This window comes from Macaca mulatta, chromosome 19, assembly GCF_049350105.2.
Source record: "Macaca mulatta isolate MMU2019108-1 chromosome 19, T2T-MMU8v2.0, whole genome shotgun sequence".
NCBI lineage: Eukaryota > Metazoa > Chordata > Mammalia > Primates > Cercopithecidae > Macaca > Macaca mulatta.
In genome coordinates, this window is record NC_133424.1 from 44,066,920 (window position 1) to 44,079,368 (window position 12,449).

Consider the following 12,449-nt stretch of genomic DNA (forward strand, 5'->3'; position numbering starts at 1 on the left):
GTATGGGAATTTTTAGAACATTTTAATTGTTTTTACATAAAGGTTGAGACAAGATTTTAAAATTTAATCCCCTCAAGTAAGGTTTACTACAAATTCATATTCCATAAAAATTTCACATATTAAGATTTTATAATGGTATTTGCTTTTATTATATTCCTTTTTATCCTGTCTTCTATTAATATCACTTTTTGGTGTAGCTTTCTTATTACCATTTTTATTTTGCAGACAAAGCTGTAAAATGTAATATGGATTCATTGAGAGATTCACCTAAAAACAAATCTGAAAAGAAACACCATTGCATCTCTTTAAAAGATACAAATAAGGTTGTATTTTAAAAATGTTCTTTCAATACAGAGTTCATATAGCATTAATTTTCAAATTTTCTCTTTCGAAATCTATCTGAAACCAAAAATATATTTTCTATTAAAAAATCGTTGGCCATGATAGTTTCCTATAGTTTGCTTATTTTGAAAGGAGAAAGTAGCTCCAACTTCTTCATGTCAAGCTCTTGTTCTCAGCCTAGTTTCTTTTCTACAAAATTGGATACTCATCCTCCTTTTAACGAAGGTGTGAAAATCTGGGATTCCAGGGCACTGTCATAGTGAAGTGCAAGTCTAATCTGCTCTCCGTCCCTTTGACAAGACAGGTGAAAGTGATTGCAGGGCATTTTAAATACTGATGATCTGGAATGCCCTGCCATTTGGATGTTTAATGTAGTATAGCAATGGCATAATCACCCAACTTTCCAGTTTTTTGTCTCTCCATGTCTGTGTGTGCATGAAAGCTGTCTGGGATGATTGTTCATGAGAATAACTCCCATGGAATTTTGGTTCTAAAAGAATGTATATTATGTTGCTAGCATATACATTCTTTCTGAAAGAAGTTTTTCTTTTACAGTGTGTTGAATCTTCAGCATACTGGCCAACAAAAAGAGGCATAACCATATATGCTGATCCAGATGTACCAGAAGGAAGGTATGATTTGAAAATTCAAACTGGGTGTGGTGGTGCTTGCCTATAGTCCCAGCTGTTGAGGAGGCTGAGCTGGGGGAATCGCTTAAGCCCAGGAGGTTCAGGCTTCAGTGAGCTGTGATTGTACTACTGCACTCCAGCCTGGGTGACAGTGAAACTGTATCTCTAAAATAATAATAATCGGTGTAATTGACAAGAGACTTAGGGTGATATTGTCTTATACAGTGTTCTACAAAATGGATGATGGGAAAATAGTTCATTTTCAAAGAGTGGCCCAGGAAATTTTGGTTAAACATATTAATTTAAAGGAAAAATGTGACACCTGGTTGACAGCAAAGTTGACTGAAAACTGGTAGTGAGCCGGGCGCGGTGGCTCAAGCCTGTAATCCCAGCACTTTGGGAGGCTGAGACGGGCGGATCACAAGGTCAGGAGATCGAGACCATCCTGGCTAACACGGTGAAACCCCGTCTCTACTAAAAAAAAATACAAAAAACTAGCCGGGCGAGGTGGCGGGCGCCTGTGATCCCAGCTACTCCGGAGGCTGAGGCAGGAGAATGGCGTAAACCCGGGAGGCGGAGCTTGCAGTGAGCTGAGATCCGGCCACTGCACTCCAGCCTGGGCGACAGAGCCAGACTCAGTCTCAAAAAAAAAAAAAAAAAAAAAAAAAAAACTGGTAGTGGCCCTAGAGTCTGTCTCTTCTTTGCCTTGTTGGACAGAGTTGTCTCGGTAAGGCAGGTCTGAAGATTGGCACTGAGTGGTCCTGATGGGAGGGATGGCCTCACGTGGCCAGATGGCAGCACAGGGTGGGTGGTTACCCGGGGCGGAAAGAGAAAGACGGTTTCATGAGTATCAGAGGCTGGGTCTTTAGTTTGTCCTCTTCAAGATACATGTCAGTGACATTAATGAAATTGCAGAAAGGATATAATATTGTACCACCTCATGAATGGTCTAAGAACTCAAAATAGTAGACTTTCACACTTCCCCTCATGGACTTTCTGCTGTGGTTGTCATATGTTATACTTTTACATATATCATAAATGCTAGACTCTATCTCACTTTTATTTAAATAGTCAATTATATTCTAGAGAGAGTTAACTAACAAAAATATGTTCTCTCTTTACCTACGTGGTTGCATTGGTATTTTTTACTGTGGTGTAGATCCATATTTCCATCTGGTATTATTTTCCTTCTACCTAAAGGGCTTCCTTTAATATTTCTTGCATTGCGGGTCTGCTGTTGATGAACTCTTTCAGCTTTTTTTTTTAAGTATTCATTTTAGGTTCATTTTGAAAAGGATACCTTTGCTAGGTGTAGAATTCTAGGTCGACAGCACTTTATGTAAAGATGTTGCCCCACTGTCTTCTCTCTTGCGTTGTTCCCAGCACCGCCTCTGCTGTCACTGGTACCTTTGTTCCTCTGCCGTTTCCTCTGACTGCTTTTCAGATTTTCTCTTGATTACTGGTTTTAGCAATTTACTTATGATACGCCGGCCAGGCATGGTGGCTCACGCCTGTATTCCTAGCACTTTGGGAGGCCAAGGTGGGCAGATCACCAGAGGTCAGGAGTTCAAGACCAGCCTGACCAACATGGTGAAACCCCGTCTCTACTAAAAATACAAACAAGTTAGCTGGGGTTGGTGGTGGGTGCCTGTAATCCCAGCTACTCAGGAGGCAGAGGCGTGATGATTGGTTGAACCCAGGAGGTGGGGTTTGTAGTGTGCTGAGATCACACCACTGCACTCCAGCCTGAATGACAGAGCAAGACTCGTCTCAAAAAAAAAAAAAAAAAAAAAAAAAAATTGTGATATACCTTGCCGTCGTTGCTACCATATTTCTTATGTTTGGGGTTTGTTAATGTTCTTCTTTTGTACCTTTCTTACATCAAATAGTCATTATGTCTACAAATACTTTTTCTGTACCCTTCTCTTTTTCCTCTCGTTTTAGAGACTGATGAAATAAATGTCAGATACTTTGATATTGTCCAGAAAGTCCCTGAGGCTCTGTTCATTTTTTCAGCCTTTCAATCTTGCTACTCTGCAGATTAATGATTCTCCTGATCTGTCTGTACGTTCATTCTCTTCTGCCATCCACATTCTGCTCTTGAGCCCATCCTATGAGTATTCTGTTTATTATATCTATATTTTTTTGAGACAGGGTCTTGCTCTGTCACCTAGGCTTTCAAGTGCAGTGGAGCAATCATAGCTCACTATAGCCTTAAACTCCTGGGTTTAAGCGATCCTCCTGCCCCAGCCTCCCAAGTAGCTGGGACTACAGGCATACATAACCACAGCTGGCTAACATTTTAATTTTTTGTAGAGGTGGCGGTCTCGCTATGCTGCCCTGGCTGGTCTCCAACTCCTGAGACCAAGTGATGCTCCTGCCTTGGCCTACCAAAATATTAGGATTACAGGTTTGAGCCACTGTACCTGGCCTATATTTCTTATTTCTAAAATGTTCCTTTTTTTTTTCAAAAGTTTATATTTCTTTGCTGAGAACTTGTATGTTTCCACTCGGAAGTGCTGACCTTTTCTTCTTGTGGAGTGAGTGTCTGATGATTGCCACCCCGAGCCACCGTGGGTTGGCGCCTGCTGAATGTCGTTTCCCTTGGCAGTCGATCCGTTTTCCTGGGCCCGTGTGTGCTGAGTAACTTTGGACTTATTCTGGATATTTTGAGTGTTATGTTGCGAGACTCTGGTTTCTGTTCACATTCTCTAGAGAGCGTTGGTTGGTGTCATTTGTCTTCACAGGAGGTCGGTACTTCCATGAGGTCAGGCCCTCATGTTCTGCCTTGTTATCTGTGGATGGTGGTGGCCATGTGATCTCAGGCTCTGGGCCCTCGATGCTGCTTGGGGACTGTTCTGCATCTGCATAGCTTGGGGCGAGTCAGGGGCTTGTGTTGGGTCATGAACCAGCTCTCTTTCTTTTCAGAATTTCCCTCACAGTTAACCAGTTTCTAGGGACTCCTTCCCCGTGTTCCTCTAACCAGATAGTTTCTCTTGGAGACATTGGTGTGCAGTAATGTGGGATTGGGATACCTTGAGAATAAAACAAATAAGGGAGAAAAAAGATGGAAATTTTCCTCACACAGTCTTTGGACCACAGCTCCCATCTCCCAGTTCTTCTGGCTTCAGGTGCGGGTTTTCTCTCAGGGCTCAAGGTCACCACACTGCTGTTGCTGTTGCTGAGTGCAGCTCCAAGATCAGAGCTGGCCTTGGGACCCGGCGAGGAAAGAAAAGAAAAACAATGGGGATTCCCCACACTTTCTGGTTTAAAGGGCGCCTCTTCCCACTTCCCTGGCTTGAAAGAGGCGGGTCTCTCCTGGAGGTTCTTGTGTCTGCATCTGCCACAGAGTCATCCTGAGGTCAACACAGAGAGACACAGAGAGAAGAAAAACGAAGAAAGTCCTGGTGACTGTGTTTTTCAGGTGTTTGACTTCTCTCCCCTGCTGTTGGGGCCTCATCGAGAATCTCTGGTTGTGATCAGCAGGAGAGAGAGGTTGTGGCAGGCCTACTCCATCTTGTCCAGCACCAGCACCAGAAGTGTCAGAAGTGACTTTTATACTTAAAGAACTAAGCTCTGGTTCTCACAGAAATGTGCTTATGTAGATAAACCAATTCCTAAGTGGTGCTTCTTAAATTTGTAATCCAGAAAATAAAGATATTTTCAGGATTGGGGTAAAGGAGTTCACAATTTTTCTTTTTTCTTTTTTTTTTTTTTTTGAGACAGAGTCTCACTCCGTCACCCAGGCTGGAGTGCAGTGGAGTGATCTTGGCTCACTGCAACCTCCGCCTTCTGGGTTCACACCATTCTCCTGTCTCAGCCTCCCGAGTAGCTGGGACTACAGGTGCCCGCCACCATACCGGCTAATTTTTTGTATTTTTAGTAGAGAAGGGGTTTCACCATGTTAGCCAGGATGGTCTCGATCTTCTGACCTCAAAATCCTCCTGCCTCGGCCTCCCAAAGTGCTGGGATTACAGGCGTGAGCCACTGCGCCTGGCCAATTTTTCATTTTTTTAGGAGACAGGGTCTTGCTCTTGTTGCGCAGGCTGGAGTGCAGTGGTACAATCACAGCGCACTGCAGCATTCAACTCTTAAACTTAAGCAATCCTCCCACCTTGGCCTCTCGAGTTGCTGGTGCCATAGGCGCATACCACCATTCCCAGCGTTTTTTATTTTTTCATTTTTGTAGAAATGGGGACTCACTATGTTGCCCAGGCTGCTGTTCACAAATTTTAATGAATTTTTTTTTTTCATTTCTAGTGCTTTAAGTCAGAAGCCAAATGAGAAACCTCTTAGATTGGCTGAGAAGAAAGAATATGATGAGAAGAATAGCTGTGTGAAGTAAGAATTTTTTCCTTGGCCTGAATTGTGTATTGAAATAATTATAATAAAATTATAAACGAGAAATCTACACATTTTATTACTAATTTCAAACCTGCATTCCCATCAAAAAATAAATGTACAGTACATCTCCTGTAGGGTCTGAAGTTAGTTTTTTTCTTTTCCATCCACTTGGGCACATTTTTCTGTTTAAAGCTTTGTTCCAGTGTAAGTAGTCATTTTCTACCTCGCCTTCTGGATTCTCTTGGTAAAGTGAACAGAGTCGCAAATGGAATTAGATACAGTTGATCTTTTGGGTCTGTTGATATTCTGTGGGTTGGTCTTTGCTTTCTTCCCAGTTCTCTGAGGCAACACTACCAGAGAAACTGAGCAGTTTGCCTTGATTTTATACTTGTGTAATCTACAAAATATTTACATACCAATTTTTGTTTTGAGACAAGGTCTTCCTCTGTTATTCAGGCTGGAGTGCAGTGGTGCAGTCACAGCTCACTGCAGCTTCGACCTCCTGGGCTCAAGTGATCCTCCAACCTCAGCCTCCCAAGTAGCTGCGACCACAGGCATGCACTACCGTACCTGGCATATATATATTTTTGGTAGGACAGGGTTCTCGCTATGTTACCCAGGCTGGTCTCAAACTCCTGGTCTCAAATAATTCTCCCGCCTCCGCCTTTCAAAGTGCTGGGATTGCAGGCTTGACCACAGCTCCCAGCCTCATGCCATTTTTATACTTTTTACCATATTGGCCTAATTTTACATTCCAAGTAACTGTAGCTGCCCTGGAACTCCCAGAGTAACAGAGCGTGAGACAGGTCAGAGGTGGGGAGGTCCTGCTGTTTCCGCTGGTTGGCCTGGGGGTTGGAGCCAGGGTGTGGACTCTGCTGCCATGTGGGCTTCCCAGCTTCCCAGAGGCCATGCTGATGGCCTGCCAGGGCTTCTTACCCTGCAGGACACCACCCAGTATTTCAAGGGTGAGGCTTTGAAAGCTTCCATGAGCCCACAGAGTTGGGGATGGCTGTTGATGGACCTGACTGACACCCCCCTCCCAGGGCAACCTCAGCCCTAATACCCAAAGGTTTTGCTGTCACAGTGGTTATTTTCCTTGGAACAGAAGACCTTGCATTATCCATGCAGCTTATTTCTTTCTTTTATTATTTTAAATTATAACCAGGCAAATTAACCCTGGAATATTCTTTTTTTCATTATTTATTTATTTATTTTATTTTTTTAATTGGAGACGGAATCTTGCTCTGTCACCTAGGTGAGAGTGCAATGATGCAATCTTGGCTCACTGCAACCTCCACCTCCTGGGTTCAAGTGATTTTGTTGCCTCAGCCTCCTAAGTAGCTGGAATTACAGGCATCTGCCACCATGTCCAGCTAATTTTTTTATTTTTAGTAGAGATGGGGTTTTGCCATGTTGGCCAGGCTGGTCTCGAACTCATGACCTCAGGTGATCTGCCTGCCTTGGCCTCTCAAAGTGCTAGGATTACAGGCATGAACCCCTGCGCCTAGATGACCCTGAAATATTCTGTTCCCTTTTATTTTCATATTAAAAAGTTCTCTCTTGTCTCCTGTTCTGCTAAAATGCCCTTTACTTATAACCCACTGATTAAACATCAGTTATCCTGTCAGTCTCCTGTGGATTTCAGGGAATTTTGAGGTAGTTCAAGATTAAACAGCAAAGAAGGCTTTGAGTTCCTTAGGGACATGGGGATGACCTGGTGATCCTGGGACCCGCCCCCTTGACTGAGCAGAGGTCCTGCATTGGCTGCACTGCGTCCAAAGCCCGGGGAACCCCGTGCTGTCATTTCTGGCTAGATAGCGAAGGCAGCCTGGAGGAAAGGGACCCTTTCCTTAAGGATGGCCAGTCAGGGACCCGCATTGCCGCATCCCCAAACCATGATAACAACTGTCATGATGTGGACAGAGGGGCACAGGGACCTTGGCTCATTGCCAGAGGCCAGGTGTCCCACTAGCCTCCACTGTGTGACACCTGTGGTTTTCTTTTCCTGTCTTTTTGTCTCGCTGATGGAATTGCTCAAGCCTGTAAGTACCAGCAAGCAGTTGCGTTTCTTTCTCCTTGGGCCTGTTCCTTCATATAACTCATTTGGAAACCCCCCAGTTACAGTACATTCTGGAAGAGGTCACCCCAGAGTCAGTCTGCCCCATTCCAGGATCACATACCACCATACCCTTGGGAATCCTGGATACTTGGGTAGCAGAGGGAGTGGTGGGGCCCACACCCAGGTTTAAGGGCTCCCCTAGCGAAATTCTCTCTTAATCTTTAGGTGTCCAAGAGAAACTGCTGTGTTCTGCTAAGGGCTTCTTGGGGTGGCGAGGCAGCGTGGATTGGGCTCATACCGTGTTTCTAAGCTGGTGCCAGCTTCTGCCCAGCCCGTGGAAATATGCTGGGTGGTGGGTGAGTCTCAACTCTGTGTGGTGACTCTCGCAGAATTATTTTCAGGAAGATTTTGGACTTTGACAGTGCAGCCATATGTGCTGCGGGGAGTACTTTCATGACTGGTTAAGACGTCCTGGGCATAGGAGGGTGAAGTGGTGCCTGCTTGCCACTCACATCAAATCTGATATTTAGTGTACCCTGGAGCGCTCTCTGCAGTTCTTTGTCTTTCCATCTTCTATGTCCCTCAAGCCTACTGTGATATTCATTCTTTGTTCTTCTGTTGTCTTCCTTTGAACATTCTAACATCAGCCTACTTTGTACTGCCCACTGATTGAAGAAGGAAAATTCTCCGAATAACACCCATTCTTTTTTTCTTTCTTTCTTTCTTCCTTTTTTTTTTTTTTTTGAGATAAAGTCTCGCTCTGTAGCCCAGGCTGGAGTGCAGTGGTATAATCTCAGCTCACTGCAACCTCCGCCTCTCGGATTCAAGTGATTCTCCTGCCTCAGCCTCCCGAGCAACTGGGTTTACAGGCGCACGCCACCATGCCCAGCTAACTTTTTTGTATTTTTAGTAGAGATAGGGTTTCGCCGTGATAGCCAGGCTGGTCTCGAACTCCTGACCTCAGGTGATCTGCCTGCCATTAGCTTCCCAAAGTGCTGGGATTACAGGTGTGAGCCACTGCGCCTGACCCAAATATGCACATTCTTTGTGATACCGTTTCAGTGTCAGTCTGAACAGCAGTGCATGTCGAAGCCTGGACTGAAATGCCCTTCATACAGGCTGCTGAGTCCAGGGTCGGACACTGGCCTGCCAGACCCAAGCCCTCTGCCAAAGAACACAGTGAGCGTTGAGGACGCGGCTCTGTTGTACAACCCTTCCTTCTCCCTCTTGAAATCACACCCACACTTCTGTTCTTCCCATGACCCCACTCTCCCTGCATCATGGTTCCAGTGAGATGAGTATCTATTGTCCCTGGGCTGTGAGCAGGTGAGTGCTGTGGAGCTCTGCAGTCACAGAGCACGGCTGCTTTTCTCTTCTCACATAGCCTTTTGGTTTACCTGAAGTTAATAATTATCTGTTTTTTTCTTTCCTTGGGTTTGTTTTTTTTTTAAATGGGGTCTCACAGTGTTGCCTATGCTGGTCTCAAACTTCTGGCATCAAGCCAGACCTCCTGCTTTAACCTCCCGAGTAGCTGGGACTACTGTGTGCCACTATGCCTGGCTCACTTTCCTAAGTTTTTCATCTATCTTAAAGATTCATCTCCAGAATTCTTGTCTGTTGTCTAAACTCAGGTTCTCACTTGTGTCTCTTTGGAGATCTCTCCAGATGCTTTCTGCCTGCTTTGGTCTGTGCCTGATGCGTCCCGCATTCATTGTCACCAACATCCTGAGATTCTCTGCATCTTTCTTGAATTGAATCTCCTCTTTTCCAGATCATCCATCTTATTCTTACTTGGTTTACTCCCTTGTTTTGGTGGAGAGCATCCTTTAGTAGCTCTCTAGGAAGGAAGGCACAAAACATAAATTTTTTAGAGACTTTGCATAAATGCTTTTAGACTATCTTCACACTTGATCAATAGTTTGTCTATAAATTTTGAAGACATTTCTACTTCTGGTTTCTAGTGTGGAGACGTCCACTCTATTCTGATTTCTTATTCTTTATATATGACTCCTTTCCTTTTCTCTCTTTGTCTCTCTGGAAGCTTATAGGATCTTCCTTTGTTGCCAGTGTTTGGAAGTTTCCTGATGTTGTGCCTTGGCATGGTTCTATTATTATGCTTGTCATTCAGTGGACCCTTCCAATGTGTAGCTTCGTGTCCCTTACCCCTGGGAAATTCTCTTGACTTTTTCGTTGTTCTCTTGTGCTCCATGTTCTCTGTCTTCTTTTAAGAACCTCTGTGACTCATATGTTGAACCTCCTGAATTGGTTGCGTAATTTTATAAAATATATTTTTCTTCTTTCTTTTTTTTTTTTTTTATTATACTTTAAGTTCTGGGTTACATGTGCAGAACGTGCAGTTTTGTTACATAGGTGTACATGTGCCATGGTGGTTTGCTGCACCCATCAACCTGTCACCTACATTAGGTATTTCTCCTAAGGTTATACCTCCCCTAGCCCCTGACCCCCCACAGGTCCTGGTGTGTGATGTTCCCCTCCCTGTGTCCATGTGTTCTCATTGTTCATCTCCCACTTATGAGTGATAACATGGAGTGTTTGGTTTTCTGATTTTGTGATAGTTTGCTGAGAATGATGGTTCCCAGCTTCATCCCTGTCCCTGCAAAGGACATGAACTCATCCTTTTTTATGACTGCATAGTATTCCATGGTGTATATGTGCCACATTTTCGTAATCCAGTCTGTCATTGATGGGGATTTGGGTTGGTTCCAAGTCTTTGCTATTGTGAATAGTGCACAATAAACATACATGTGCATGTGTCTTTATTGTAGAATGATTTATAATCCTTTGGGTATATGCCCAGTAATGAGATTGCTGGGTCAAATGATATTTCTGGTTCTAGATCCTTGAGGAATCACCACCCTGTCTTCCATGATGGTTGAACTAGTTTACAGTCCCACCAACAGTGTAAAAGTGTTCCTATTTTTCCACAACCTCTCCAGCATCTGTTGTTTCCTGACTTTTTAATGATCGCCATTCTAACTGGCATGAGATGGTGTCTCATTGTGGTTTCGATTTTCATTTCTCTAATGACCAGTGATGATGAGCATTTTTTCATATGTCTGTTGGCTGTATAAATGTCTTCTTCTGAGAAGTGTCTGTTCATGTCCTTGCCCACCTTTTAATGGGGTTGTTAGCTTTTGTCCCGTAAATTTGTTTAAGTTCTTTGTAGGTTCTGGATGTTAGCCTTTGTCAGATGAATAGATTGCAAAAATTTTCCCCCATTCTGTAGGTTGCCTGTTCACTCTGATGATAGTTTCTTTTGCTGTGCAGAAGCTCTTTAGTTTAATTAGATCCCGTTTGTCAATTTTGACTTCTGTTGCCATTGCTTTTGGTGTTTTAGACATCAAGTCTTTGCCCATGCCTGTGTCCTGAATGGTATTGCCCAGGTTTTCTTCTATGATTTTTATGGTCCTAGGTCTTATGTTTAAGTCTTTGATCCATCTTGAGTTTATTTTTGTATAAGGTGTAAGGAAGGGGTCCAATTTCAGTTTTCTGCGTATGGCTGGTCAGTTTTCCCAACACCATTTATTAAATAGGGAATCTTTTCCCCATTGCTTGTGTGTGTCAGGTTTGTCAAAGATCAGATGGCGGTGGATGTGTGGTGTTATTTCTGAGGCCCGTGTTCTGTTGCATTGGTCTATGTATCTATTTTGGTACTAGTACCATGCTGTTTTGGTTACTGTAGCCTTGTAGTAAAGTTTGAAGTCAGGTAGTGTGATGCCTCCAGCTTTGTTCTTCTTCCCTGGGATTGTCTTGGCTATGTGGGCTCAGTTTTGGTTCCATATGAAGTTTAGTTTTTTCCAATTCTGTGAAGAAAATCAGTGGTAGCTTGATGGGGATAGCATTGAATCTATAAATAACTTTGGGCAGTAAGACCATTTTCACGATATTGATTCTTCCTATCCATGAGCATGGAATGTTTTTCCATTTGTTTGTGTCCTCTCTTATTTTCTTGAGCAGTGGTTTGTAGTTCTCTTTGAAGAGGTCCTTCACATCCCTTGTAAGTTGGATTCCTGGGTATTTTATTCTCTTAGTAGGAATTGTGAATGGGAGTTCACTCATGATTGAGCTCTCTGTTTGTCTGTTATTGGTGTATAGGAATGCTTGTGATTTTTGCACATTCATTTTGTATCCTAAGACTGCTGAAGTTGCTCATCAGCTTAAGGAGATTTTGGGCTGAGATGATGGGGTTTTCTAAATATATAATCATGTCATCTGCAAACAGAGACAATTTGACTTCCTGTCTTCCTATTTTAATACCTTTCTTGCTTTCTCTTGCCTGATTGCCCTGGCCAGATACTGCCCTTTCTCTTGCCTAATTGCCCTGCCTTTCTAATACTCTGTTGAATAGGAGTGGTGGGAGAGGGCATCCTTGTCTCGTGCCAGTTTTCAAAGGGAATGCTTCCAGTTTTTACCCATTCAGTGTGATATTGGCTGTGGGTTTGTCATAAATAGCTCTTATTATGTTGAGATACATTCCGTCGATACCTAGTTTATTGAGAGTTTTTAGCAGGAAGGGGTGGTGAATTTTATCGAAGGCCTTTTCTGCATCTATTGAGATAATCATGTGGTTTTTGTTGTTGGTTCTGTTTATATGCTGGATTACATTTATTGATTTGCGTATGTTGAACCAGCCTTGCATCCCAGGGATGAAGCCAACTCGATTATGGTGGATAAGCTTTTTGATATGCTGCTGGATTCTGTTTGCCAGTATTTTATTGAGGAATTTTGCATCGATGTTCATCAGGGATATTGGCCTAAAATTCTCTTTTTTTGTTGCGACTCCAGCTTTTTGTTGTTGTGGCAGGCTTTGGTATCAGGATGATGTTGGCCTCATACAATGAGTTAGGGAGGATTCCATCTTTTTCTGTTAATTGGAATATTTTCAGAAGGAATGGTACCAGCTCCTCTTTCTACCTCTGGTAGAATTTGGCTGTGAATCGGTCTGGTCCTGGACTCTTTTTTTTGTTGGTAGGCTATTACTTATTGCCTCAATTTCAGAACCTGTTACTGGTCTATTCAGGGATTCAACTTCTTCCTGGTTTAGTCTTGGGAGG

The 12,449-nt window shown here is 43.3% G+C and overlaps 1 protein-coding gene across 6 annotated transcripts in view; it reads left to right on the forward strand.

Moving 5' to 3' along the window:
- The window catches only part of TDRD12 (tudor domain containing 12), a 106,722-nt gene that overhangs the window by 48,424 nt on the left and 45,849 nt on the right, over positions 1 to 12,449 (forward strand). For all 6 annotated transcript variants that reach the window (XM_077982052.1, XM_001087212.5, XM_077982053.1 and 3 more), the window contains 3 exons: positions 226 to 323; positions 898 to 974; positions 5,232 to 5,312. In XM_077982052.1, coding sequence (XP_077838178.1) covers positions 226 to 323; positions 898 to 974; positions 5,232 to 5,312 — 256 coding nt within the window. The remainder of the gene's footprint in view (positions 1 to 225; positions 324 to 897; positions 975 to 5,231; positions 5,313 to 12,449) is intronic.